General features: G+C 48.6%; 1 protein-coding gene across 1 annotated transcript in view; it reads left to right on the forward strand.

Annotated features, from left to right (window-relative positions):
• The window catches only part of C2H15orf39 (chromosome 2 C15orf39 homolog), a 138,741-nt gene that overhangs the window by 102,380 nt on the left and 8,543 nt on the right, over positions 1-27,818 (forward strand). The window contains exons 2-4 of the mRNA XM_043980309.1: positions 9,200-9,574; positions 9,693-9,834; positions 21,354-24,563. Of these exons, the coding sequence (XP_043836244.1) occupies positions 9,200-9,574; positions 9,693-9,834; positions 21,354-24,563 (3,727 nt within the window). The remainder of the gene's footprint in view (positions 1-9,199; positions 9,575-9,692; positions 9,835-21,353; positions 24,564-27,818) is intronic.

The raw sequence follows: 27,818 nt of genomic DNA on the forward strand, positions 1-27,818 counted from the left end.
CCTTTGCCCTCTGGAATATCATATTCCATGCTCTCGGATCCTTTAAGGTAGAAGTTGCTAGATCTTGTGCTATCCTGACTGGGGCTCCACAGTACTTGAATTCTTTCTTTTTGGCAGCTTGCAATATTTTCTCCTTGACCTGAGAGGTCTGGAATTTGGCTATAATATTCCTGGGACTTTTCCTTTTGGGATCTCTTTCTGGAGGTGATCAGTAGATTCTTTCAATTTCTATTTTACCTTCTGCTTCTAGAATATCAGGGCAATTTTCCCTGACAATTTCTTGGAAGATGATATCTAAGCTTTTTCCTTGATCATGGTTTTGAGGTAGACCAATAATTTTCAAATTATCTCTCCTGGATCTATTTTTCCAGGTTAGCAGTTTTTCCAAGAAGATATTTCACATTGCCTTCTATTTTTTTATTCATTTGGATTTGCTTTATTGTGTCTTGGTTTCTCATAAAGTCACTAGCTTCCATTCAGGAGTCGGAGTCCCTTAGGCAGTTGGATGTTGGACATCACATCCCTCTGGCAACTCCTGTGGTGGCACTGGTGCTAAACTGTATTGGCTCTGACTCTCCTTTGGATCCACCAATGTTGCGGAGAGGGAAAACATGCTGCATGGGCAACAGCTTGTTTTCCATATTGATCTGCCCAGGCCAGAGCCCTAGAGAGGACACTCCAGCTGCTCCTCATGGGGTAGATACAACATGGGATGTGGCAGTTAGTGGTTATAAGTCACTCAGGAGCTCCAGCTCCCATATTAGACTACACAGCCACACTGTGGCCTGTGGCTTTTCAAGGCACTGATCCATGGTCGTCCGTGACTGGTGGAGGCCTACTACTACTACTACTACTACTGCTACTATAATTCTTAGGCAAAAATTTTCATCAGAGAGCTTTTGTATCTCCTTTTCCATTTGGCTTTTCAAACTGTTGACTTTTTTCTCATGTCTTTCCTCTATCACCCTCATATCTCTTTCCATTTTTTCCTCTACCTCTCTAACTTTATCTTCAAAGTCTTTTTTGAGTGCCTCTATGGCCTGAGACCAATTCATATCTTTCTTGGAAGTTTTAGATGTAAGGGCCCTGAGATTGCATTGTCCTTGGTTGATCTCAGCATATTCTTCTGTGGATTTCGCTGCTCCAGGAATTGTCCTATATCATTATTTGGAGGACTTTTGGAGTAATTGTGTTGTGAGTTCAAGAGCTCGCTGCCTTTCCCCCACCATCTTGGCTCCACCCCAGAACTGGACCAAGCTATAACTTCTTGGTGCCACCCTGCTCAACATTTCTTACAGCATAATAGTGTTCCTTTATACTCTCATCCCACAATTTGTTCAGTCATTCCCCAATTGATGGGCATCTCTTTAATTGTGAATTCTTTGCACCAGAAAAGGACTGCCATAAATATTTTTGTACATATAGTTCCTTTAACTTTTTGTTTTTTATCTCTTTTTGGATACTGGCATAGTAGTGGTATTACTAGGTCAAAGAGTATGCAGGGTTTTATGGCCCTCTGGCCATAGTTCCAAATTGCTCTACAGAATGTTTGAATCAGTTTACAACTCCACCAATAGTGCATTAATGTCCCTTACAATGTTTGTCATTTTCCTCTGCTGTCCTATTATGCAATCCAATAGGTATGCGGTAGTACCCCAGAATTGTTTTGACTTACATCTTTCTAATCAATAGTGAGTTAGAGCATTTTTTTCATATGGCTATAGATAGCTTTGATTATTTCATCTGATTTAATAAACCTTTTTATTTAAAGTTTTGAGTTCCAAATGTTTTTTTTACCTATGACTATGCTCTTACTCTAAATAACACAGTTATTTCTTATCACAGTGATTATAGCTGATAAAAGGCAATACAGAGCAAAGCATTCAATGTATTGATTATTGTTCTTTTTTCCTTTCAACCCCCAATAACTAGTAAAACTGCTAGCCAGCCTGAGGGCCATCTATACCCTCAGCATTAGGTATATAATTTTTTTTTTTTGGTGAGGCAACTGGGGTTAAGTGACTTGCCCAGGGTCACACAGCTAGTAAGTGTCAATTGTCTGAGGCTGGATTTGAACTCAGGTCCTCCTGAACCTAGGGCCAGTGCTCTATCCACTGCACCACCTAGCTGCCCCTGCAGGTATATAATTCTGAAGGCATTATGATGAGACTATCCCATCCAGTAATGCATGTACAATGGTAGAGAGGTGAGCAGGTCACAGAGAGCAAGAATTATTTAACCAGTGACCACAATAAATCGCAGGCAAAACTGGTGAAACCACTTATACTAGTAGCCAGACAACAATGTTAATGCTAGCCCATGCTACAAGTACCTTACATGTAATTCTCCATGTGCATTTCAATCGGTATATATTTAATATGCTGCTGTTTTATTTTTTCTATGTTTATTTGCTTTGCTCAGCATTGTGCATGTATTACTTGCTAACTCTGATTAATTTGTTTTTTATGTGCACATAATCTGACTGTTTTGCTTCCCTTACATCGGTTTGATTTCACTTGCTGCTTTTGTTGTGTATGGATATGTACGTACCACTGAGACATGTCCACATAGTGGAATCTGTACATTAAGAATATATATTTGGTAGCTGTGTGGAGGAGAGATTGGGGGGAAGAGGATGGCTGCAGGGAGACCAATTAGGATGCTCCTTCAGTGGAGGAATGATGAGGTCCTGAACTGAACAGTGATTGCAGCGTAAGAGGAGAGAAGGGGACAGATGGAAGGGATGTCGTGGAACTAGAATCAATAAAACTTGGCAACTGAAAGAAATGAAGGGTGAGTGAGCAGGAAGAGATGAGGGTGGTTCCTAGGTTGTGAATCTGGGTGACTAAAAGGATTTCTGGCTTTAGCAGTTATGCCAGTGAACTTTAACAGGAAGTTAAGCAGAGGGATGATTTGGGGGAAAGGTAATGAGCCTTCAAACATGTTGAGTTTGAGATGCCCATGGAATGTCCAGGTACAAATGTCTTGTAAGCAGTTTAAGACATGACACCAGAGTTGGAATTAGAGATTTTTGGAGTCATCCAAAGATGTTAATGATTGAGTCCATGGGAACTCATGGTATCACCAAGAGGGATTGTGAAGAGAAAAAAGAAGTGTCCAGGGGTAAATCCTGGGTCCTAGATGGCACAGGGGACAATGTGGTGAGAATAAGGATGTTAACTTAGTATGAGTAACTCTATTTTGTATTAAGCCTCCATTTGATGACTGAGTTCATGGGACTGAATTTCTTTTTTCTTGCTAGTTATTTTTCGGTAACAAGATAAGCATTTGTGTGGTACAATTTGGTAAACAACATATGTGTGTTCCTAAACAACTGATAAACATATGTGGACCCTCAGATAGGACAGCCCACCAATGAGATACTGTTGTAAACAACTTTCTCATTAGTTTATGTAATAATCTACCAATCGAATTACACGGCAAACCAATTAGGTAATAAACCACAAATCAGAACTTAGGTGTAACCAGTAATGCCCCTTGCTAGAACTATAAGAAACCCCACTGGAGATTCTGTGTCTGAGTCACTATTAGATAGACTCCTGAATTCTCTGCACTTGAGCAGCCTGCCTTTGCTTGAGAACAATGCTGATTGATGAAGACTTGTCAGAATGCTGCCTTGGAGGGAGACACTCAGCCCTGGCTGGGATGAGAGAAAACCTTGTGGGCACTAATGGGAAACACCAGGATGAGATAACACCTGCCTACACCTTTAGTTTATTCCTAGAGGCATTCATGTTTGTGTTGTTGAATAGGTCATTGTACACTTGAGATGAATAAAGATTGATCATGTGAATTGATGAGTGTGAGTCTGATTGAGCACTTCCATTGCATTTATCCAAACCCATAAATCATTACTGCGCATGCTCCTGGGTGCCTAGGACACGGATGATGATCCAGCAAAGAAGACTGAGAAAGCAGACAAGTAGAACATGAACCAGGCAAGAGCAGTGCCCTGAAAACCAAGGGAGACCATAGCCAGGACAGAGAGGTCAACAGAGTGGTCAACAGTGTCATAGCCCAGAGAGGTCAAGGAGGATGAGGACTGAAAAACCCATTGGACTGAACAATATTCCCCATAACCAACATTTTTTTTTGTTTTTTGTTTTTTTTGCAGGGCAATGAGTGTTAAGTGACTTGCCCAGGGTCACACAGCTAGTTAAGTGTCAAGTGTCTGAGGCTGGATTTGAACTCAGGTCCTCCTGAATCCAAGGCCAGTGTTTTATCCACTGTGCCACCTAGCTGCCCCCCATAACCAATATTTAAAGATGATATAATTATCTCTTCAAGAGGGGGCAATCAGGACAGCCCTGATAAGATTGAGGTGCTCCCCAAACAACCTGAAGAGATTGCAAGGAGCCAGCCATTGTTGCTTTTTTTTATTCAAATGGAGGAATTTCCCCAATCAAATTAGGCTGACAGTAAGCTGAGTCACAGTATGTAGGTCTGATAGGACACAGGGACTCCAGATATTTGGCTGATGAAAGCTCAGCTACCCTCACTCTTGGTCTAGAAAAGTAAATTAAGAGGTCCCATGAGGGCTAGCTCTTCTCCCTTGAACCTTCTTCCATAGAAGGAGAGCAAGGGGTTGGTTTGTTTGACAAACTCCAAAGAATGCTTTCTTTTCTTTTTTTTTTTTTTTTTGGCAAGGCAATGAGGGTTAAGTGACTTGCCCAGGGTCACACAGCTAGTAAGTGTCAAGTGTCTGAGGCCAGATTTGAACTCAGGTCCTCCTGAATCCAGGGCCGGTGCTCTATCCACTGCGCCACTTAGCTGCCCTGCATACTTACCTTTTAAGGGGAGTCACAACTATAGAGTGGGACTATGAGTGATGGGGGGACCACAGAAGGTTGCCCAAGTCCAGGTCCCTTGGGGGGGGGCGCTGCTGGGTGCTAAGAGTAAGCTTCATGCTTCTCTATTTGTTCTTAGGGCTCCTTAAGGCCCTATTCTCACATCTTTTGTAGAATGCAATAAAGGCTATCCCAAACCCGTGTGGCATTTAAAATTAAATGTGGTCGCCTTATTTCTGTCCCAAGTTTAGGGAAAATTAGCTAGGGTTTCTAATATATTGCTGCTTATAAACTAGAACCTTTAGTACCAGTTTGGGGCATTAAGCATTTATTAAGCATACCAAATATTAGTAAAGAGAAAACACATGATATAGAAAGGTAAGAAGGCCTATCTAGCCTAGAGGAGAGAGAGCTCAGCCTGGCTTCCTTCTTTCTCCAAGTCCCCCACCACAAGAGCTTCCAAGAGTGAGAGCATAGCAGTGCAGAAGCTTCCTCCAGATCTGGAGGAGAGGCAGCCCTTCTACACTGCTCAATGCTAATTGGCTAGCATCATTGAAGTCTATTGGTTTACTGGACCTTAGGGTGGTCCATGAGCAAAATATGCTGAGGTCAAAGTTCAGAGAACACGCCCTCTGAGGGCCAGGTTTTTAGGTAGATGTGGGGTTTTTTTCATTCCTTTTTTTGAGGCAATTGGGGTTAAGTGACTTGCCCAAGGTCACACAGCTAGTAAGTGTTAAGTGTCTGAGGCTGGATTTGAACTCAGGTCCTCCTGAATCCAGGGCCGGTGCTCTATCCACTGTGCCACCTAGCTGTCCCTAGGTAGATGTGGTTTTAATAAATTAACTTTAAGTGAGTTAATAAGCAAAGTCAATCCAATAAATCTTAATATAATACCCTCTAAGGGGGATGGGCCCTCTGGCCATCCCAAAACCCATTATTTTCTCAAACCCAATAACTAAATGTAGAGTGCTATGTAAGATTTGGGGAACCTCCTACCCACCGTAAGAGTTCCCTGAACATAAATTATGCTTAAATTTTACTTTGGAGACTTTCCTCCATTAATCTAGGGTGAGGCAATGAGCTGAGCCAATGGAGAAGTTGACTCATGTTCCCACCATCCAACCCGATCCATGTGAGCCCAGAGTCCCATGGTGCTATTGGTCATGGGTTACATCTTGTATGGACTTACAAAACCCTGTGACATAGTTATTGTATTCTTACGCTCATTTTACAGATGAGGGAATGGAGGTTCAGAGAGTAAGTAATTTGCCTGTGGTCACACAACCTGTAGGTGTCAGGGACAAAATTAACACCTAGGTCTTCTGGAATCCCAAGTCCAGAGCTCAGTCTACTATACTGTTTCTCTCAATTGAGTTGATTTTTTACTTCACAGTTGTGGACTTTCAGCCAAATGTTGGGTCTAGAAGGCAGTTTGTATGAGTTTGGGGAGTGGGAACTCTCTTTACAAAGTATAGGAGAATTCCAAAACAGCTATGGAGAGACAGTGATATAACTTCTTAGCCACAGAGACAGTGACTGTGGAGAGGAAAAACCTGGGGCTATATGGATAGCCTTGCAGCAGGAGGAGCAGCAAGGTAGCAAGGTCTGACATAAGGGAGAAAAACCCTAGGCTTTTCCCTCAGCTGTCTACATAAGACAGAGGGTGTGAGTCTTTAGCAATTCTAAGGATGTTCCTCTCCTAGGGGAGTCTATGTCTTTAGGGCAAAACTATCAGGATGGAAGTTGGACATGAAGCTAGGACTCAATGGGAAAGAAGAGAAATCTATTCACCATCTATGGGTTACTGTCAGTCACTTACGTTATTGCCTTTTTTTGGCAGGTGAAATAAATGCAGTCTTGTACTCCAGAGGGAAAAGTGAATGGGAAGTGAGAAATGGAGGCAACAGTTGTAGGTTGTAAAGAGGTTGGGGCTTACAGGTGAAGAATGTTGCATATACCTGTTTGGGCCAAATTTAGTATGGGGACAGTTAATTGGGTGGCTCCCTGTAATATTGGGGTTCAGAAAATGAGAGACCTCTAGGTCTAGAGTTTCCTTTCTTCCAAACTGCCTTTTTTTTAGTTATTTCACTAAGACTCATAAGAAAGGAGTTTAACAGCCTCTGTTCCACAAACAAATCAGGTTTTATTAATGAGAACAAATTTACAACACAACTGAAGTTAATAGAGCTAGGGACAATGAGAAAGGGGATAGAGAAAGGGAAAGATACGACCCACTTCCCAGATGGTTAGAATCTCTAGGGTAAAAAGGCCCCCAGGTACCTCTAATAAACTCTGCTTCCTCAGCTACTCAGAACAGCTTCCCTTGAACAAAAACTGACTCAAACCCTAAATTTGCTTCCAGCTCAGCTGGCCTGAAGAGCTAGCCTTGCTTCAATAACACATACTTGCCACCACCTGGAATCTGTATTTCCAAGGAGAATCAGCTGTGCAGTGTCTCCTGGTTTGGTCTGAAGGTCAACCACCACCAGCTCTCCCTCTCTCCCTCTCTCCCTCTCTCCCTCTCCCTCTCCCTCTCCCTCTCCCTCTCCCTCTCCCCCTCCCCCTCCCCCTCCCCCTCCCCCTCCCCCTCTCCCTCTCCCTCCCCCTTTCCTCCCTGTTCCTCCTGGAGTTCGCTCTTCCCCTTCCTGCCTCTCCCATAGGAAGGGAGATTCTTAGCCATGCTGAGTCTTAATTGGTTCAACATACCCCCAGGCTGTCCCCCTTATAATTTGGCCAGGCCCATGTGGGCATAGGGGAATTCCTAGGTGGGGCTTAGGTACTTTGTTTGGATACTTTGACTCAATAAATGTTCTTTGCATTATTCAGTCACTTAATATACATGACAAATCTGATCAGAGTTCCTTTTGTTTGTTCTATAATCTCTTCAAGTACACACCCATCTTCTTTTAGGCTTTTCAAGATTACATCTTTTCAGTCGGACCATAATGAAGTAAAGATGGGGTCATAGAAACCCAAATCACAATTAAATCTTTACATACCATAAGTCACTATACATTGGGTTTTGTTTGTTTGTTTGTTTTTTGCGGGGCAATCGGGGTTAAGTGACTTGCCCAGGGTCACACAGCTAGTAAGTGTCAAGTGTCTGAGGCCAGATTTGAACTCAGGTACTCCTGAATCCAGGGCCAGTGCTTTATCCACTACATTGGTTTTTAATACAATAATAAGTTATTAAATATGAGAGAAATATTCATTTCTCAAATTCCCCCATTTGATTCTTTTTTTTTTAGTGAGGCAATTGGGGTTAAGTGACTTGCCCAGGGTCACACAGCTAGTAAGTGTTAAGTGTCTGAGTCTGGATTTGAACTCAGGTACTCCTGACTCCAGGGCCAGTGCTCTATCCACTGCACCACCTAGCTGCCCCCCCCCCAATTTGATTCTAATTGAGAGACAAATCTCCTGAATGAATCACTAACTGATATTACAGATACTTCATTGAGGGTTCTTAACTATGGGATTTAGGAGGGCTAACAATGTGGGGGGGGGGCGGGGGAAGGGAGAAATTAATCCAACACACTGAGAAAACCAAAGGGTTTTGCTTACCTGTTTTCCTTTGTCAAGAGGGAAGAGATACATATAAAGACAAAAGACAGTAATAAAATATTCTTTTACTTATAAAGAAATTAATTTGGCTGCTATGTGCAAGATGTGCACTGGAAAGGAAAAGCTAGAGGTGATCTCTCAAGATACTGGGGGAGGTTGGCAGAAATTGCCCAAGACGCTGTGTGTTAGAGAGACAGAGGCAGAGAGATAGAGACAGAGACACAAAGATTGAGAGATGCAAGTCTGAGGCCTAATATATGGTTTCTTCAGCCTAATTTCTAATAGGAGCTAGTTGCTTTGTGTTGCAGTGGAAAGAGCCCAGCACCAGGAGGAATCAGGAGACCTGAATTCTGGTCCCTGAACTGATATTATTGTTCGATTTGGGGAAACCCTTTGCCGTCTCTGGGCCTCAGTTTCCTCCTCTGTAAAATGGGAGGAAATGATCTAGATAATCTCTAAGGTCCTTCCTGTAATAGGTATTTATTATTATTAACAAGAATACAAAAACAATTATTAATAAGATTAATCATTAATAAGATTAATGATTATTATTATTATTCAGGGTCCGGGGAGGTTAGGGAGAAGGATCAGGGGTGGGCATACGAAGAGGGTAGGTAGGATCAGGGACCTGGAAGGCTCTGAGGGAAAGAAAGGGATGAAAAGATGCAGACAAGGGGATGAGAGAAGTAAGGGCTTGGAGAAGGGGCTGGCGGGCGATTCCTGGGCATCTCCGCAGTAAGCTAACATCATGTAAACGAAATGCAAAATCACATGCAAATCAGCTTCAACTCTGGTTTGGCACTCGGGGCTGTCCTGGGCGCCTCCCTCAGAAACGGGATGCAGCGCCCCAGTCCCGAGTAGAGGAGCTAACGGCGGCGGTGGGAGGCAGCCGGGAGCTCCGCCTGCTCCCGCCCCCGCCCCCGCAGCACCCCCTCCTTCTCTCTCCCGCCCTCCCACCCCCGGCCATCCCCGGCAGGGTAGCGGAGGGTGCCTGGGCCAGCTGCGCCCCCGTCTCTCCCTCTGCCTGCCGGCGTTCGCACCGCGCCGCCTTGTTGACGAATCCGCCAATTGTCCTGGGGCCCCGGCTGTGCCCCCCCACCCCCCAGGTCTGGGCTCTCCAGCCGGCCGGCCCTGCCCTCCTCTTTCCACCCTCCCCGGCCCTCGGCTCCTCCCCGCCCCCTCTGCCCGCCCGGGGACTGCAGACTGTGCCCAGCCGCCGCGGGGAACGGCAGCCAGGGAGACAGCTCCGGCGGCCCGGCTCCCCGCTGAGGTCTGCCCGCGGCTGCGGCCACCCCTCGGGGCGCCCCGGCTCCCCGCCGCCAGGAAGCCCCAGCCTCCCCGGAATCCCCCTCCTCCGGCGCAGCCCGGCCCGGCCCAGCCCCCTGCCCGCGGCTCCTGGAAGATGCCCCAGTGGGCACGCACTCCAACAGGAGGGAGCAGCGGCGGACAAGCCAAAAAGCAACAGGTAAGCGGGCTTCCTTCTCCTGCCGCCGCGCCTCCCCCTCCCCGGCCCGGCCGCCTGGCCCAGTCTAGCCCCCGGCCCCGGCCCTCTAGCTCCCTTCCGGACTCAATGCGGGCCCAGGCAGAAAAGTTCGGCTGACTTGACTTCCCATCCTACCGGCCCGGGCTGGGGGGACCAAGGAGCCGTCGCCCTCCCCCGCACCGGCGAGCAGTGCGCAGGGCTCTGGGGAGCCCAGAAGCCCCCCTGGCTCCGCAGCCCCCCGCCGTTCCCCCAGCCCGACCGCGGAAGGGCTGGAAAGGCTGGGGAATAGGGAGCCCCCTCCAGCGGAGAGGCGGCCACTGGGGGAGGGGGGCCGTTACTGCATTATTGCATCAGGTCGCCTGCCCAGGAGACCCAGGGCTGGGCCGTCGTGGTGCCCCCCCCCCCGCCCCGAGCAGGCGGGGTTTGGGGTGTCCGTGGGGAGTGGTGAACAGGGCCAGCCGAGAGCCGGCACCGCGCTCCCAGTGACCAGCCGAGAAGTTCGGGAGCTCGAGGGAAGGAACAGGGGGGGCAGTGGGACAGAGGGACTTAGCCCCTGCCCCCCCTCCCCGCTTCTCTCTTGGGATGGCTGACCTGGCAACTGCCCGGGTGGGGTGGAGGCGAAGAAGGGTCTGGCCATGTGGCCTTAGGAAGGGGCTGATTTCGGGGTCCCCTCTCCCTGCGCCCTGTCCTGAGGCCTTGTGACTATGAGCCAGTCTGATCGCAAACACTATCGCGCCCCCCCCCCCATACACACGCCCCTACATCTCCCCCCACCCCTTACCCCGTCGTAGCCAGCGATTGGGCTTCCCGGGACTTCAGAGAGCTGGGAACCGGCCTGCCTGCCTGCCTGCCGGCGGCGGGCAAGCAAAAGCGACCCAGGGTCCGAGGGGCGGGATCCTGCCTGTGGACCGGGCCGCCGGTGGGCCTAGGGCGCCTGGTGACCCGTTGGGCCCAGAGAGTGACGCCGGTTGGGTGCATTTCTAGGCCAGGGACAGAAACCTGGGCCCAGTACCTGCGTGAGCATGTCCAAGCGTGCATCTTGTGTGTGTATGTGCGTGCACTTGTGCATGTGTGTTTACCGCTGGAGATCTGTGAGGAAGCCCACACGTGCGCGTGTGGCTTTTGCTTTTCCGACGGCGGGGCTTCCTGAAGGCGGCGGCCCACGGCTCCTCCGTCAGTCGGGTGTCAGCAGATCCATGTTCGGGAGCATTTCTCTGCCTGAGGACCCACACCTCAGCGTGGATGGATGTGGCAGTTGTGCGCCCCGCCCCCCAGAGGGATCCGCAAGTGGGGGGTGGGGGACTCGGGATCACAAGTTCCCGCACCCCCTGACCCAGGAACCTGCTGCTACAGATAAAAGAGCCTGGGGGGAGGGGAGCGCAGTGTTCTTGCCTCGGTTGAGATGAAATGAAAGGGTGTCTTTGTGTTGTCTGTGTGTGAGGCCCCAGTGCCCTGGAAGGAGACACCAGAGTCACGAGTGGCTGGGGTGGAGCAGGCCTGAGGCCATTTTAGGCCCCCTTCCACTCAGTACTGGGGAGTAGCCAGCCCGAGGTGCTGAAGGGGGATGCTCCGGATGGTGGGTGCCAGGCTGGCAATGGAAGGACCGTGCACCTGGAGGAAGCTAGTAGTGGGCACCATTGGTACAGCTGGGAGGGGAGGCAAAGGACCTAGAGAAAGGGTATGGTTTGGGGCCCTGCCTGCTGCCCTCTTCCACAGCTAAATGGGAGACCCCCACCTTGGTGCCATTGGCAGTAACTTTGCTGAAAATGTTAGAAATGGGGAAAGAACCAAAAAGGATAGTCTAGTCTAGTCCAGGGGTTTTTAATCCAGGGGTCCAACAGACACCACCTGGGTCATGGACTTTGATGGGGGGAAATGGCATCTTTCTTTCCACTGAGGCCCTTAGCACACAGTAGGCATTTACCAAATGCTTGGTGACTTGCCACTAACCTTTGGTTTCCTTGGTTTTCCCATATACTTTTATTATGTACATTTAAAAACATTCTGTGCTAAGGTCCATAGTCCTCCCCAGACTTCCAAGGAAACCCCTGATCAAAAAAAGATTAATCACCCCCCCCCCCCCAATCTAGTCAAACCTCCTCATTTTATCAAGAAGGAAACCGAGGCCCAGAGAAAGAAGATAATTCCAAGGTCACACTTGGAATGAGTAGTAGAGCTTAGATTAGACCCTAGTCACTGGACTTTCATTTCAAGACCTGACTTTATCCAGACAAGACCTTTTCCTTTGTGGATGGGGTTCCCAAGTTTTTTCAATCCGGTACTCGGCCTTCAATAAACCTTCAGCTACCTACCTCTTTGGTATGAAGGAAATAAATGAGTTTGTCATACCTATGTAGACAAATCAAATAGCAAATTAATTCATTTCTGTGGGATAATAGTTATTTGCCAAATATTGAGAGTGTGTGTACCCCAGTTTGGGAATCCCTGCTTTATGGGATGAACTTTTGACTCTATATTGGGAGAATGGGAGACTCTATTGACTGGCCCTCACCTGCCATCCTCCCCAGATCTAGTGATCCCTGGCCATTTCTCTCCCTCATCCCCTCCCCACCAGGACCCTTTGCACATGGGGTCCCAGAAAGCACCAGAAGAGAAATAGCTGGAATGTCTCCAAATTTGAGGGACTGTGAAGAGCCTACTCCCCTTTCCCTGGACTGGGGTTTGGGGTCCTGCTTTGAGGATACAGCAGTCCCTGCTACAAAACTGTGCTTAGAGCTCCCCCTGCAGCAACTTGTGGGTCTGTCCTTGGGGGCCCTTCTCAGGATCCTGGGTAAAGAATAGAGACTTGACCCTTTGGATAACTGTGGGGTTCCCAGTATGGAGGAATAAGTGGGTGTCTCCTCACACCCTCCTGCCTAAGAATGAGAAGAGAGCATCTGTTGGTTTTGTGGGGGTGTGTTTTGTTTTGGAGGTGTTGGTTTTTGGAGGGGGAGGGATGGGGGAACAGGACCTGGGAACTGTAATCTCATCTCTAAAGACCTCCCCATGTAGAAACTGAGTCAATTCCTGTCATGACTGTAGCCCTGGAGAGGTGCCCAGGAGACACTGAGAATTTAAGACACTTGGCCATGAATGTGGAGATATGTTGTCTCAGACAGGGCCTGAATAGAGAGCTTCCTATTGCTAAGACCCTCAGGCTCTCTGAAGAGAGCCTTCATTGGCTTTTCCATATTCAAAATGGGATGCCAGGAAAGAAAGTGAGTTAGTTACCTGTTACCCTTTTCACTGACAATCTTAGGCCGTCCCATTTATCCTGTCTTTTCCTTACTTCAGATTTGCCACCTGACCCCATCAAGTTGACCCAGAGTGTCTGGCCCCCTGTCCTTGGACAAGCAGTCCGATCCAACTTGATAAGCATTTCTTTATTAACGGGAAGCTAGGTAATTCAGGTGAATTTGGAGGCCAGAAAAGCCAATCCTGCCTGGGACACTTAGTAGCTGTGGTATGATAGGCAATCATATGACTTTTTTCACCTCTTTTCCTTTTCTGTAAAATGGAGTTAATAATAGGATATGTGAATAAAAATGAGATTACATGGGGCAGCTAGATGGCGAAGTGGATAGAGCACCGGCCCTGGAGTCAGGAGGACCTGAGTTCAAATCTGGCCTCAGACACTTAACACTTACTGGCTGTGTGACCCTGGGCAAGTCACTTAACCCCAATTGCCTCACAAAAACAAACAAACAAACAAACAAACAAAAATGAGATAACATGTAAAGAGCTATATAAATGATAGCTATTATTTGAAGTGCCCACTACATATATCTATATCTATAAGGTACAGGACATATTAAGACAAAATGGAGGAGGGAGGCATATAAATAGATAAGTACAGACATGATGATTTGAGTAGGGAGCCAGGACTTAGGGGATGGGACTTCCCAGAGGGGGAGCCCATTCCAGGTTGGGGGGAGAGGCAGCATAAACAACATCATGGAGTGCTGATCGTTTAGGGGAACGGGCAAGTAGACACCAGTTTGTCAAGAATTTAAAGGGAAGGAATGTCCGATAAGCTCAGTCATCTTCCGTCTCCAAAGGCACAGGTCTTCCAAAGTATGGGCAGAGAGTGGTCAAGGAGGTAGAGACACGTTCTTTTAGGGATGAACTAAAGAGTTCTTGGTGCTGCTGTTCCCTTTCCTCTGTTTGGGGGGTCAGGAAAGACCCTTTGAAGTTATCAGGGAATTCTCTGAGAATCACTTAGGAATGCTCCCTTCTCTTCCCCACACTCCCAAGGGGAGAGGTGCTCACAGTCTGAAGCAGACTCTTTCCCTTTAGGGAAAAAGGCATCTCACCCACTCCTATTCCCCTTCCCCAACTTAACCTGATAGTCCCTGAAGAAGCTAGGCAGCCCAGGGGAGCCGGGTCAAGCCTGGTTCAGAGCTTGGGGGGAAGGGGTGGAGAAGGCGTGACAAGGGCAGGAAGGGAAGATACACCTAGGGAGGTAACTTCCCATTGTGGCCTGCTAGAAGGGAAAGGTGGAGTTCTACAACCTCAGCCCTTTGCCCAATGCAGGGATGGACCAAACTGGTTGGTATTAAGGGAGTTATTTGACAGGGGGGGCTGACTCTGCCTCTATTCCCTGAGCTCCCCCTCCCTGGAAGAAAATTCTAACTTTGCCGGCTCTTGTCAAGAGGGGGATTCCCAGAGAGGCCAGGTTAATTAGGGGCTACAGAGTTGAGCCTCTTCAGTGAGCTTCCAAGCAGGGGCCTCCTTAGTTCCAATAGATTTTGTAGCTCTTAGATAGGGGGCCCAGCCATGCAGGGAGGGAGGGGCACTTCTGCCACTTATCCTCCATGAGCCTTCCCTGCCCCCCTTAGCTCTTCAGAGCAAACTTCACCCTCTGCTGCTTCCCACCTCCCACACCACCTAAGAACCAAAAGCTCTGGAGAATAAAGTCTTCTGGGCTTTTTTTCCACCTCCATTTAGCCTTTGCACTAGAGAGAGTATTTCCAGACATGGTGGCTCTAGAGCTCGAGGGTGGGCTGGGTGAGATGGAGGTTAGGAGAGACCATGCCCCCTTCCCCCAGGGGTCAGAGAGAGGATTGAATGAAGTAGGTGGGAGACCCAGCATCGCCCCCCAAGTTGTTGGATCCTCCCTCTGGAGTTGGAAGGGACCCTGGAGGCTAGTTAGCCCAGCCCCTCATTTTACAGCTGAAAAAGCTAGTCAGAGCAATACATTGTTCAGGGTCACCACAAGTAGTATTTCGGTTCTCTGGTTCCAGAGCTGATGCTTGCTTTCCTTCCTTCTCCTTTCCCTCTCTCTCTTCCTCCCTCCCTTCCTTCTTCCTTCCCTTTCTCTCTCCCTTCCCTCCTTCCTTCCTTCCTCCCTTCCTTCACTTCCTCCCTCCCCTTTTTCCTTCCTTCCTTTCTTCTCTTTCTTTCAGCTAATTAAAAACATTTTTTTCTCTCCCCCCTCCACATCTCCCAGACAAAGAAAAACAAAATCCTTAGGACAGATTAGCATAGTCAAGCACAGCAAATTCCCACATTGGCCATGGCCCCAAACACGTCTCTCTGTGGGCATTGTTAGTCAGACCATCACCTCTGTCAGCAGGTGGGGAGCATCCTTCTTCATTCATTTGTCCCTAGGAATCATGGGTCATTGTTGGGCTGGGCTTTCAAAGCTGTCTTTTTTTTTTTTTTTAAAACAATATTGAGGTTATGGTATAAATCGGCCTTCAGGCTTGGCTCACTTCCCTTTGGCCAATGCCCAGGCTGTGGTCTCCTTTGAGGGCTGAGATGAGGGGCTGAACCCTGCCCACGGGTCCCAGCTCCTCCCCTCACTGAAAGGCTAGAGCAGGCATCCAATCACTAGTGTTCAATCACTATTCTCACAAGGAAGTAGGCTCACCACATACCTTCCCAGCTCCTGGGTCTGGAGCCTCCTACCTACTCCACCCTACAGCACCCCCAAGAGAGTCCCCATGGCTGGAGGGGGTAGATATTGCCTCTTGGGGCTCTGACAGTTGGCACTGAGCATCCCCTGCCTTCCTTCATCATTTCCTGGCTAAAACCACTTCAGCAAAGGCCTGATGTGGCAGCATGTCATTGGTGCCTAAGAGGGGCTTCCTCCTCAGGTGCCAGTCACATCTTGGGGTTGGCATCTGAGGGCCCTTGTGACATGAGCCGGAGTGTGGCGGATGACTCACATCTCCTGAAAAGGAAGCAAGATGATTGAGCTCCCTGCTCTCTGCTCAGGTAGGAGCAGGAAAATAGAAGCCCTAGGGAAGAGGTGGCACTATGTTGAGACACTGCCCTGTGGAGTGTAAGGAGTGATTAATTGTACTGTGTGCTTCCCTAGGAGCCCTCCCCCTCCCCCCAAGTGCTATAGTGCTTCAGAATCAGGAGGCCTGGGCTCCAGTGTCAGCCCTGGTACTACTGACTTGCTGTGTGGCACCAGCTAACTCACCTCCCCTCTCTGGGCCTCAGCTTGGTTTCATCATCTGTAAAATAAAGGCTTTAGACTCAGTAGATGGCATCTCTCCAAGGTCATTTCCAGCTCTCTTGTCTTCATCCCCTCTGTTCAGCCAGCCACAAAGCCCTGCCTGGTGTCCCTGCCTAGCAGGGCTACAACCCATTCTTTCCTCCATATTCCCACTGTCCCTACTTGATGCCAGACCTCTAACAGCTCCTGATGGATGGGAAGGGACAGGTAGTGCCCCTCATAGCAGGTTCAGGGCCTTGTTCCCTCTCTCGGGCCGTCGTCCTGGCCCCTCTTCACCCAGATCAATCTGAACTCTTGAATCATGTCTTTGTCATTTGGTCACAACATCTGGCACAGAAATAGGGAATGGAGCTGTGAGCCCCCTCCTCAAAAGGAAGTCCTGAAGTCCAGCGCCTTGTCCCCAGCCAGAGAAAAGGGAACGTTTGGAGAGATGGGAAGAAGGAACAGACAGGAGGTGGCAGCAGATTGGGTATGGACATAGAGGTGTGGGGGAGAGTAGGGAGCTGAGGATGACACCTAGGTTGTGAGCCTGGGGGACTGGAAGGGTGGTGCAACTAGAAGTTCCAGGGGTTGGAACATGGGGCTTAGAGTCAGGAAGGTCTGAGTTCAAATTCACCCTCAGACACTTATTAGCTCTGTGACCCTGGGTAAGTCACTTAACCTCTGTCTTGATTCAGGTTCCTCAGCTGTAAAAAGGAGATCACAATAGTGTTGCCTACCTCATAGAGTTGTTGTGAGGTAGTATTTGTAAAGTGCTTAACATCGTGTCTAATAGTAGGCATTTAATAAGTGCTTATTCCCTTCCCCTTCCCTCCCCTTTGAAATTGTCTCCAATTTGGGGACAGCTAGGTGGTGCAGTGGATAAAGCACTGGCCCTGGTTTCAGGAGGACCCGAGTTCAAATCCGGACTCACTTGACACTTACTAGCTATGTGACCCTGGGCAAGTCACTTAATCTTCATTGCCGTGCAAAAACAAACAAATAATTTTAATTTTTAAAATTTTTTTAGTGAGGCAATTGGGGTTAAGTGACTTTGTCCCAGGGCAAAAAGCCTCATTGCCCTATCCTGGTTCCTTAATCTTTTTACTCCTTGAAGCTCCTTTCGCCTCTGTTGTTTCCCTTTTGTTCAGCTGGTTTAGGCACCCATGCCCTAAGCACCTGCTCTCCAGCTGCTCTGGTGGTCAGAAGAGCTGGTATTTGTAGCATCATCATATGCCACTGCAGTATTCCCAGAAATCCTCACTGGGGCATCGAGGGGTTGGTCAGTGCTGGAGGCAGAAAAGGCGGCTTCCTCAGACCTTGAGATTAGAAGCCCCAGATATACAGCCAAACCCAACCTGCCATCGGGAATGGGTTGGCAAAGTCATTTTTTGTCTTTATCCCCAGTGTTCAGCCCAGATGGTGGGAAGAGCATGATAGATGCTTGGCTGATAAAGTGAAATCCATTAATTCAATTGAAGAATCAGTGGATCTCAGTTCTTCCCAACTCTATCACTGCATCTACAGTGCCACCTAGTGGTCTCTCTACAAAATGAAAATCCTGATGCTTAATAATTTTTTCCCCCCTCAATGATGGAACATGAAACTTTTAAATGGAAAATGAAAAAGGTTTTGCCTTTTGGCCCTTGAAAGGGCATCATAAATACGGTTGTGGTTGAAACCACCCCATTTTGGCTTTGATACCTTCCTTAAGTGAGAGTGAGAAGTAGTGACTTGCCTGGGGTCACAGAGCTAATGTCTCTGAGGAGGGATTTGAACCCAGATCTTCTTGATTCCCAGGCCTAATGACTTATCTACTGCAACCACTCTGTAGTTTTGAAGATTGAAGACCAGGAAGGGATTTCAACAAGCGTTTCTAAAATGCCTGATTCATCATGCAGCTTAGCCAAGCAATTACTAAATGTCTTCTGTGTGCAGATGCTCTCCGATTAAGGGAGATGCCGGTTTAGCCATATACTTCAGTGAGAATTGTCTGCTGGATCCCAAAAAACAGAAGTAAAAACAACAGATGGAAATGACAGAGAGGCACTCAGATTTGATAAATAAGAAGGAAAAAAACTTTCTAGTAATTAGAAATGTCTGGACTTAGAATAGAACTGCCTCAGTGATAATAGTTGGCATTTTTATGCCACTTTACAAATATACCTCATTTTATCCTCCCAATGATCCTGGGAGGTGGGTGCTATGATTGGGGAAACTGAGGCAGGTAGCATTTAAATGACTTGCTCAGGTCACACAGCTAGTAAGCATCTGAGATTGAGCTTTCTTACTCCAGTAAGAGCTTACACTTGGTCCACTGCGCCACCTGGTGGCCTCAAGAAAAAATGTTTCCTATCCTTAGAGTTGTATAGCCAATGGTCTCTAAAGTGAGTGGGTGATCAGCTAATGAAAGAGTGGAAACATGGGTCACATCCCCTACCCCAGGTAACTGCAGTAGCCTCACAAGCAAGTTTCCAACACACCCTGGCTCTCCCCACAGTTCTAGGACTAGGAATAGGCTAATGATTTCTCACTCTCACTCTCGCTCTCCCCCAAATGCAGTCAGTTGTCCAATTTTGTCATTTGTACCTTGTCTCAGAGAATAGAGCAGTGGGCCGGGAATCAGGAAGCCTTCTCTTCTTGAGTTCAAATCTAGCCTCAGACACTTACTAGCTGTGTGACCCTGGGCCAGTCACTTAACTGCTATCGACCTCTATTTCCTCATCTGTAAAACAAGCTGGAGAAGGAAATGGCAAACCAGTCCAGTATCTCTGCCAAGGGAACCCCCAATAGGGTCCCAGAGCATCAGACATGACTGAAAAACTACTGAACAACACCTCTAAAACACACCTCTCATATCCAGTCTTCTCTGTAGTCATACAGCTTATCACCTTAGTTCAATGCCTCCTCATTGCCTTCAAATTAGCCTCCCTGCTTCCAATCTTTCCCTACCCTATCTTCCCCAAAGCTGCCAAAGTGGTTTTCTTAAACTCAGCTCTCACCATGTGACAGTCCTATTCAAAAAAGTCCCAGTACTCTATTTCATCTTTTTTTTTTTCCAGTGAGGCAATTGGGGTTAAGTGACTTCCCCAGGGTCACACAGCTAGTAAGTGTTAAGTGTCTGAGGCTGGATTTGAACTCAGGTACTCCTGACTCCAGGGCCAGTGCTCTATGCACTGCGCCACCTAGCTGCCCCCCTTCCATCTTCTTAACCCTTAATTCCCTCCTGTTTTGTCTCCAACAATTCACTCCTCTCCTTTCCACTGCACCACCTTGCTGCCCCCTCTATTTCATCTTTATAGCATCTTTTCTTATTCCCATTTTTATGTTTTATGATGTACATATTTGTGTGTGTGTGTAACTAAGTACACCTGTATCTTAGAGGGGAGTATGCAGAAAAGTTCTACTAAGGCATGCAATCAGTTTGGAGGCTGCTGTTTTTTAAGCAATGGCTCAATGGTCACTGAGAGATGACTGCTTGTATTTAAATGGGATTAGATGACCTCTGAGGGCCAACCCTGATGATTCTGTGCTAAAGGCAGAGATTCTATCCAGGGGATTGTCATATGCATGACCCAAGCTTCTTAAACTGTGAGTCAAGACCCCACATGGGGTTGCTTAAGTGAATGTGGGGGTCTGAAAAATTTGGCAACAGTAAAGGGTTATGTGGACCTATTTAATATATCTACATACCTGATGTCAGTAAACATTTCCCAGGTGAAGAGGGCCTGGGAGTGGAAAAAGTTTAAGAAGCCCTGCATCTCTAGCCTGAGATACAGAATAACTGGGTTCTAGTTCTGGTTGGGACACCCAATCTCTGTGGATTGCCCTGATGGCCGCCTGCTAAGTGAAAGAGGAGTATTTGTAGACCAAATGAGATATTTGTAAAGTGTTGGACAAGGAAGAACCAAGACAGTCCCCACCCTGGAGGAGCTTACAATCTAATGGGAGAAGATGACAGAAAAGGAGGCTCAAAGGAGGTGGGGCACCAGAGGGTACTCACGGAGGTGGGAATGTTTTGGGAGCTGAACCAAGCAGAGCAGCTAATGTGAAATGGGGTCGAAGTAGCAAGACCTAAATTACCTGTTGCCTCCTCCCCAAACCCCATAATTGCTCTTGTCATAATTGCCAAGAACTGGCAGCAAAGAAGCTGTCCGTTGATCTGGGAGCTGGCAAGCAAATGGTGTGGTGTGAATGGAAGGATATGTCACTGAACCATAAGAAATGATGACCTGACCAACAGCGTCAGACAGCCTTGGGTAGAATTAGTTCTATGCACGTATGCAGAGCAGGTTAATTAGGACCAGAACAATTGGCCTAATGATCACAGTGATGGAAAAGGAGGAAAGTACTAACCTAGGGTCCATGATTTTTTTTTTAATTTGATAACTATGCATATAGTTGATAACTATAACATAGTATTTTTTTCTTTTTGGTGAGGCAATTGGGGTTAAGTGACTTGCCCAAGGTCACACAGACACAGTATTTTATAATTAGTTATACATCAAAATATTTTGATAACTGTATCTAACAATATGATTTTCTTGTTAATCCTATGTATTTTACTTATTTATTTAAAATCCTGCTTCTGATAAGGGATTCATGGCTTCACCAGATGGCCAAAGGGTTCCCTGCCCCCAAAGGAGTCTGTAAGTCCTGTTTCAATTCTGACACTCTACAATTCTCCCATCTTCCCCCCATCCCACCCCCCCAACTCACCACCAGCCCTGCCTCCCCAGTGGCTGGCTCACTTGCTGGGCTCACAGTAGGTGCGCAGGAAATACTTATTGATGGCAATGATAATAATAATGAGTCACATCTGTAAAATGCTGAACAAATTATCTCTTTTGATTCCATCATTCCCATTTTACAGATGAGGAAATTGAGTCTGAGAGAGAGTGAGTGACTCCCTCAGGGTCACGTAGCCAGGGTTGGATCGTCCTGACTTCAGTCTGAGTCCAGGGCACCACCCACGACACCGCCTGACTTGCCCATTGTGAAGGAGCCAGGTCCTCCTCCTTTCCCCTGACAATCATCTCCCTTCTTTCTCTTTCAGAGCGGCTGGTCCTCCACAGGCTTGGGCCCTACGCAGTGATGACAGGGAAGCGGCCACCTGGGCCTCTGGACCCTGTGATTTACAATAAGTTGGCCCTCCTTGAGGCAGATGCTGGGCACAGGCCACCTGCTGGGATCTGCAAGTCAGCATCCCTTCCTGGCCCGGGCAGTGAGGGCCAGCTGGGCTACAAGGGCACATATTTCACCTACCCCGTGGGGAGCCCTGGAGTGGGCCACGACAGCTTGACTGGATGGAATCCCCACATGTCCTATGGGGGTGTGGTGGCTGGGCAGTCCCTGCAGGCAGACAGCATGCTCATGAACTGCCTGTTGTACCAGCGGGAGGCAGAAAACGTTCAACCTGTGGAGAAGGGGCGGGACCACGCGATGAGGAACCTGCTCCTGGCCCAAGAGAAGTGGGCCGGCCACCTGGAGCATCGTAATCCGCTACTGCAGGCCGCCCGGGGTTCTCCATACCTGGGCATGAAGGGGCCAGGGCCACCGGGCTGTGCCCCTCTGGCTGCACCCAAACCTATCTATCGGAACCCCATGTGCTATGTGGATCCAGGCTATGGACCGCCGTCGTGTTTGGCACTGGGGACCCCAGGGGCTGAGAGCGGGACCAAGCGGCCTCTGGACATGGACTGGACGGTTGCTGCACCCTTATTGCCTCAGGCCAACTCCCACTGCTCCTTAGCTTCAGCACCCAGCAAGAGTCAACACCTGGAGGCCAGCTTCCTCTCTTTGCCGCAAACCGGGGCACCGGGCAAGGAACCTGTGGCCAACCTTTCTTCCTACCAGGCGACCCTGGACAAGTACCGTGCCATCCGGAGCGCCCTTTTCATGGACTCCAAATATCCCACCCCCTATGGAGGGCACAAGAAGGCAGCCGAGGGACTCCCAGGCTCCTGGCCAAAGCTGCCACAACCCCCAGCACCCACCTACCAAGAGCGGGCAGCCTCCCACTACCCACTAGCACTGCATGAGCAGCCTCTGCTGTACCCACCGGGATACCCGCCCCCAGAGAAACCTCCCAGCTCTGTGCTGTCCCTGCAATCTCCCAGCCCCTACAAGGGTTTCAGCTATGGGGGAAGTGGGCTACCAGGGACCTACCCCCAGCAGCAGATGGTCCGTGGGCCCTGTGTCCCCTCCTCCAAGCTGGAAGGCTGTGCCTATCCCACAGGCCCCATTCAGGTGAGCTCTCCTGGCCTGAAGGCTGGGACAGCTACCTCCCATGAACCTGAGCCGCCCCCTACCCCCAAGTGCCAGCTAGACTTCATTTCTCAGACACCAGGTTATGCCTTTGCTCCTCGAGACAACCTGTCCCTTTATGGTCCGGCCCTGGGGGCTGGAGGGATGTCACCCGCCCAGGATGTTTCCCGGGGCAAGCTAGGAGCTAATCAGCAGAGTGCATTCCAACTTGTATGTCAGCACACGGGAAACGGGGGGCCGAACCTGAACACCGGGTCCCAGAGGGAGGCCTCTTGTCCCATCTCCCGCCCCAGCAAGACTGAGAAGCCCAGGCAAGAATCCGAGGACAAGAAATGGTTGTATAGCTTTGGGAAGGAAGAAGCCAGACCCAGGCCTGGGCTGGAAGAGCATCCCAGTACACCCATCATCATTCCAGACAGTCCTGCCCCAATGACGCCACCTAGCTTGGGTCCCCGGAATCTACTACCCTCCCCCAGGGAGCATCCACAAGCCCTCAAGCAGAAGGAGGCAACCCCTCCTCCTGGATCCCCACCCATGCCCATCATCAACAACGTCTTCAGTTTGGCACCCTACAGGGACTACCTGGACAATCGATGTGAGAAGGTGCCTGATCTCCCCCTGTCCAAGGCCCAGACCCTGAGCACCACGTGCTCCCTGGCACCTTGCCCAGCTGCAGACTCTGAGGCATACAGTGAGCTGCCCAAGGAAGTAGAGAGCAAGGATGGGCATGGCGAGGAGAGTGAGGTACTGCTACTTCCTACATATGGGCAGTCCCAAGTGGAGTCTGGGGCTCATCCTAGCAGCCAATGCCCACCCAAGGAGGAAGTGGCGCTGGATTTGAGCCTCAAGAAACAATTGGCTGAGCTCTCCACCGGGGTTCTAAACCAGGGGTTGCCCGCTGAGCCTGCGCCATGCACAAATGCGGCAGAAGCTAAGCAGGCTGCCCAGGAGCAACGGCCCAGGCTGCCTGCCCCCCCTCCCCTGGTACCTGCTGTAGTTGAGACTGTCCCAAGGACTAGCTTCCACAGTTCTGTGGCTTTCATGTTCCACAAGTTCAAGATCCTCCGGCCAGCGCCCTCGAGCACCATCACCCCTACCCCTGCCCCTGCCCCTGCCCCTGCCTCTGCCCCTGCCCCTGCCCCTGCTCTTGCTCTTGCTCCTGCCCCTGCCACTGCCCCTGCTCTTGCTCCTGCCCCTGCCCCTGCTCCTGTCCCCACCCCTGCTCCTGTCCCTGCCCCTGCTCCTATCCCTGTTCCTATCCCTGCCCCCACCCAATCTGCCAGCCTCCAGCTCCTCACCCAGCCCGTGCAGGTAACCTGCTTGAATGTGACTCTGCCAGAGCCAACACCTCCTGCACCTCCTGTTGCATCTGAGCCAGCCCCTGCTGCAGGCAAGGCCAGCAGGGGCTCAGAGGCTTCTCCCACCCAAGTGGGCAGCACTGAACAACATTTCACAGGCCTCCACATGTCTCTGTGTGAAGCCATTTCTGGCTTCGTGGCCCACACATCACCAGAAAGGCTCCGGGAGTGGCTGGAGGAGACTGAAGAGAGTCCATCTCTGTCACTGCCACCATCCTCCTCTGCAGCCAAGGGCCAGAGCAGGGCTCGCGTGGCCGAGGGGCGGGCCCAGGACACGTGGCTGAGCTGTGTGGGTGTCAAGGGGCTCTTGGCAGAGCTGCTGGCCCAACTGGAGACGTTCCTCTTCACCCACAAGTGTCCCTTTCCCCATGTGGTGCGTGCAGGAGCTATCTTTGTCCCCATCTACCTGGTCAAAGAAAAGTTGTTCCCCCGGCTACCTGGGTCCTTAGTGGACCACGTGCTCCAGGAGCATCGAGTCGAGCTACGCCCCACCACACTATCAGAGGAGCGGGCTCTACGGGACTGTGCCCTGGACGGCTGTACTTCCCGCATGCTTAAACTCCTGGCCCTACGGCAGCTCCCAGACATCTACCCAGACCTGCTGGGCCTGCAGTGGCGGGACTGCATCCGGAGACAGCTCGGTAAGAAGCACCCTCTCCTCACCTTCTCTCTGCTTCCCTACCCCCAATTTTCTGCTCTATTCTCCTAGTTTTTAGTCTCAGCTCTGATGCTCCCAGAGTGGGTGGGCTTGGGTAAATCATTTCCAACTTCTTGAGCCCCATCCCCTTTCCTTTGGTTGAACCCTTGGATACCCAACTTCTTAAAAGCCATAGAAGACCTGGTGTGAGAAGGATGGGTATGCAAACTCTGCTTAGAGTAGCTTCAGGTGACCTGGGAGACAGAGTCCAGCACTCTCCATCCAGTTCCCCCAGTGATCTTCAGCCTCAAATCATTCTCCACATCTGTTGGAGAAGCCGGGGTGCTCTGACTACAAACTGTACTTCTTATACCCTACCCTAGCCTTAACCCTATCCATTCTGGCTGAGCTTCTAGTATCTAGGGACCGAAAAAAAAAGTTTTAAGAAAAGAAGTAAAACCAAATCAAGTTAATGTGTAGATTGATAGAAACTAGAAGGTCCTTGAAGATAAGGACCATTTGAGGTGTGTTTTTGTATTCCCCTCTGTGTGCCTGGCCCCAGAGGAGCTCATCGATATTTATTGTTTAGGAGGCCGCCAGGCAGTACAGCGGAAGGGATGCTCTACTCAAAGAAGGCAAAGCTGAACTTGGACTCCCCCATACCAGCTGTGTGACTCGGGTCCAGTTGCTTATGGGGCTCAGTCTCCTTCTCCTTGTAAAATGAGAAGGTTGGATTTAGACGGCATCTCTGGTCCCTTTTGTCATTCAGGACCCATTCTCCAAGCTTTTCCAGCCCAGTAGGAACTACTAGAACATGTGTTCTCCTGGTATAGCCTTTGAGAACCACCTAACTGCCTCCTAACTGATACATTCTGATTAAGTTCCTCTGGGCCAGGTATTATACTGGTCTCTTTCACTAAGGGATGAGGCAATAGAGTAAGATGCCCCCACATGTAACAGATGTTTAATAAATGTTTATGGAATTGAACATTTCACCCTATGGCCCTTAGCAGGTAAAGCCAACTCTTGACTCTTTTAAATGAAAGACAGAATGGAGAGACAGGAGAGACCTAGCTATGACACTGGCTTGCTTTGTGACCTCTTAGTCAAGTCATTGGGCCTCAGTTTTCTCATCTGCCAATAATTCCTCCTCAGCCTTCCTTGCCTCCTGGAGCACTTCTGATGTTTAAGATAGATAAGTAGTGATGGAGGGAGAAGGGCAGGGGCTTTGAAAACTGTAAGATGTTCTATAGAAGTGCCATTGGTTATCAGAGGTTACCCAAGAAGGCATTCACAGTATGGAGAGAGGGCTGTGAATGAGAACCTTTGACCCCAGTAAGGGGTTAGGTGAGAGAGTGAATGGACGCTACTAGAAGTAGTACCTACTTCCCCACCTCCCAGTTACCTAAAAAAACCTTTGCTTTATTCCTGAAGCTAGGAGTGGGGAAGAGGTTGGGGCACATGATCCAGATTGACTTAAAATAATCTATAGGAAATCCTTCTTCAACTTGGATTCTGTATTAGATCTCCATGATGCATTTGGCAAACCTGTGACTCACTGTTTTATATTTTGCTCGATATAAACGATCAAAAGGTCATTGAACAATGTTACCTTTGTTCTTTCTTTAAGGAAATCTTGTAGAATTTTGAAATATGCCTGGGAGCTACTTTGTGAAGGAGGCAGAATTTTACTCTACTAAATCAAATGCTTTTTTAATAGTCAAAAATAGTAAGATCTTGTATTCTTTTTCATCTTCTCTCTCTCTCTCTTCCAATCTGACCTTTACATGACTGTCAGAACAATAAACTAAAGATTTAGTTGTTTCCTCTGCTGTCACTTCCTGAGTTAAAGTTTCCATTCCTCGACGAGGCAATCCGCTGCCACTCTATCATTCTTCCAGCCTCATGTCTTATTACTGCCCTTCACAAGCTCTCTGATTTCCCAAACGCACCATCATACCCTGCTGCCGCCACCGCCACATATTTGCTCATGCTTTCCCTTAGACCGAGAATGTTCTCCCTCCAACTCTTTACCTGTTGAAGCTATACCTACCTATCCTTTAAAGCTTGACTCACATGTCATTGTCTGCATGAAACCTAAGATCAGTAGGCAATAAGTAATAAAATACACACCCCCCCCCTCTGTTTTGTGCCTCTGTTGCATTTATGCAGTATTATATATCATAGTATCACAGGGTATCTGTATATCATAATTAGGAAATACTATGTATCGTGTTGGTATCTTACCCTCCTATTAGACTATAAGCTCCATGAGGACAGGGGACCGGTGTCTTTTATAATCATTGTGTTCCCCTACTTCTTCACCCGGTGCCTAGCACAGTGACCTTCCCTCCCCGTACAAGAGGGACTTACTGAATGTTGCTTAGTTGCTGATTAAGTTGCTTACTTAATCTTAATGTATATGAAGCCTGCAGATGCTATGAAGGCGTTCCCAAGAGAAAGACTCAGAATTATGATTTCATCTAGTTCATTGAGAAACTACACTGCTGCTAATGACGGTTGTTGCTAAGGGCAGTGGTTCTTCAAGTGTGATCCTTTTCAGGATCCACCAAGTCCAAATGATTTTCATACCAAGACTATAACTCAGTAAATATTTCTAGATATAAGTCACTTCTACTAGCTCCCTTCATGACCTAAGGAAAGTCATTGAGCCTCAGTTTTCTCATCCGCCCAATGGGGGGATAACAATCCCTCCCCTGCTTTGCTTCTCTCCTAGAGTACTTCTGAGACTCAAGCTAGATAATGATCATGTGGGGCAGAACCTTGAAAACTGAGGTGATCTGTAGAAGTGCTATGTTCTTGGTTATCACAGGCTACTCTTAACCAGGTCAATTTTTTTGTTATTGTTGTTTAGTCATTTTTCAGTTGTTAGCTCTTTGGGTGGGGTCCTCAATCATTTTTAGGAGTATAAAGGGACCTTGAAACCAAAAATTGAGAACTGCTAGGCTGAGGAAGTCAAAGAAAAAACCCTAGCCCCTTAGTTAATCTGATTAAAAAGAAGAGAACAGGGGCACCTAGGTGGCTCAGTGGATAAAGCATCAGCCCTGGATTCAGAAGGACCTGAGTTCAAATCCGGCCTCAGACACTTGACACTTACTAGCTGTGTGACCTTGGGCAAGTCACTAAACCCCCATTGCCCCGCAAAAAAACAAACAAACAAACAAACCCAGAAAATCAAATTGATAAAATAGCAAATAAACAAAGTGAAATCACAGCAAAATCAGAAGAAATAAAAATA

Source organism: Dromiciops gliroides, chromosome 2 (genome assembly GCF_019393635.1).
Source record: "Dromiciops gliroides isolate mDroGli1 chromosome 2, mDroGli1.pri, whole genome shotgun sequence".
Lineage (NCBI taxonomy): Eukaryota > Metazoa > Chordata > Mammalia > Microbiotheria > Microbiotheriidae > Dromiciops > Dromiciops gliroides.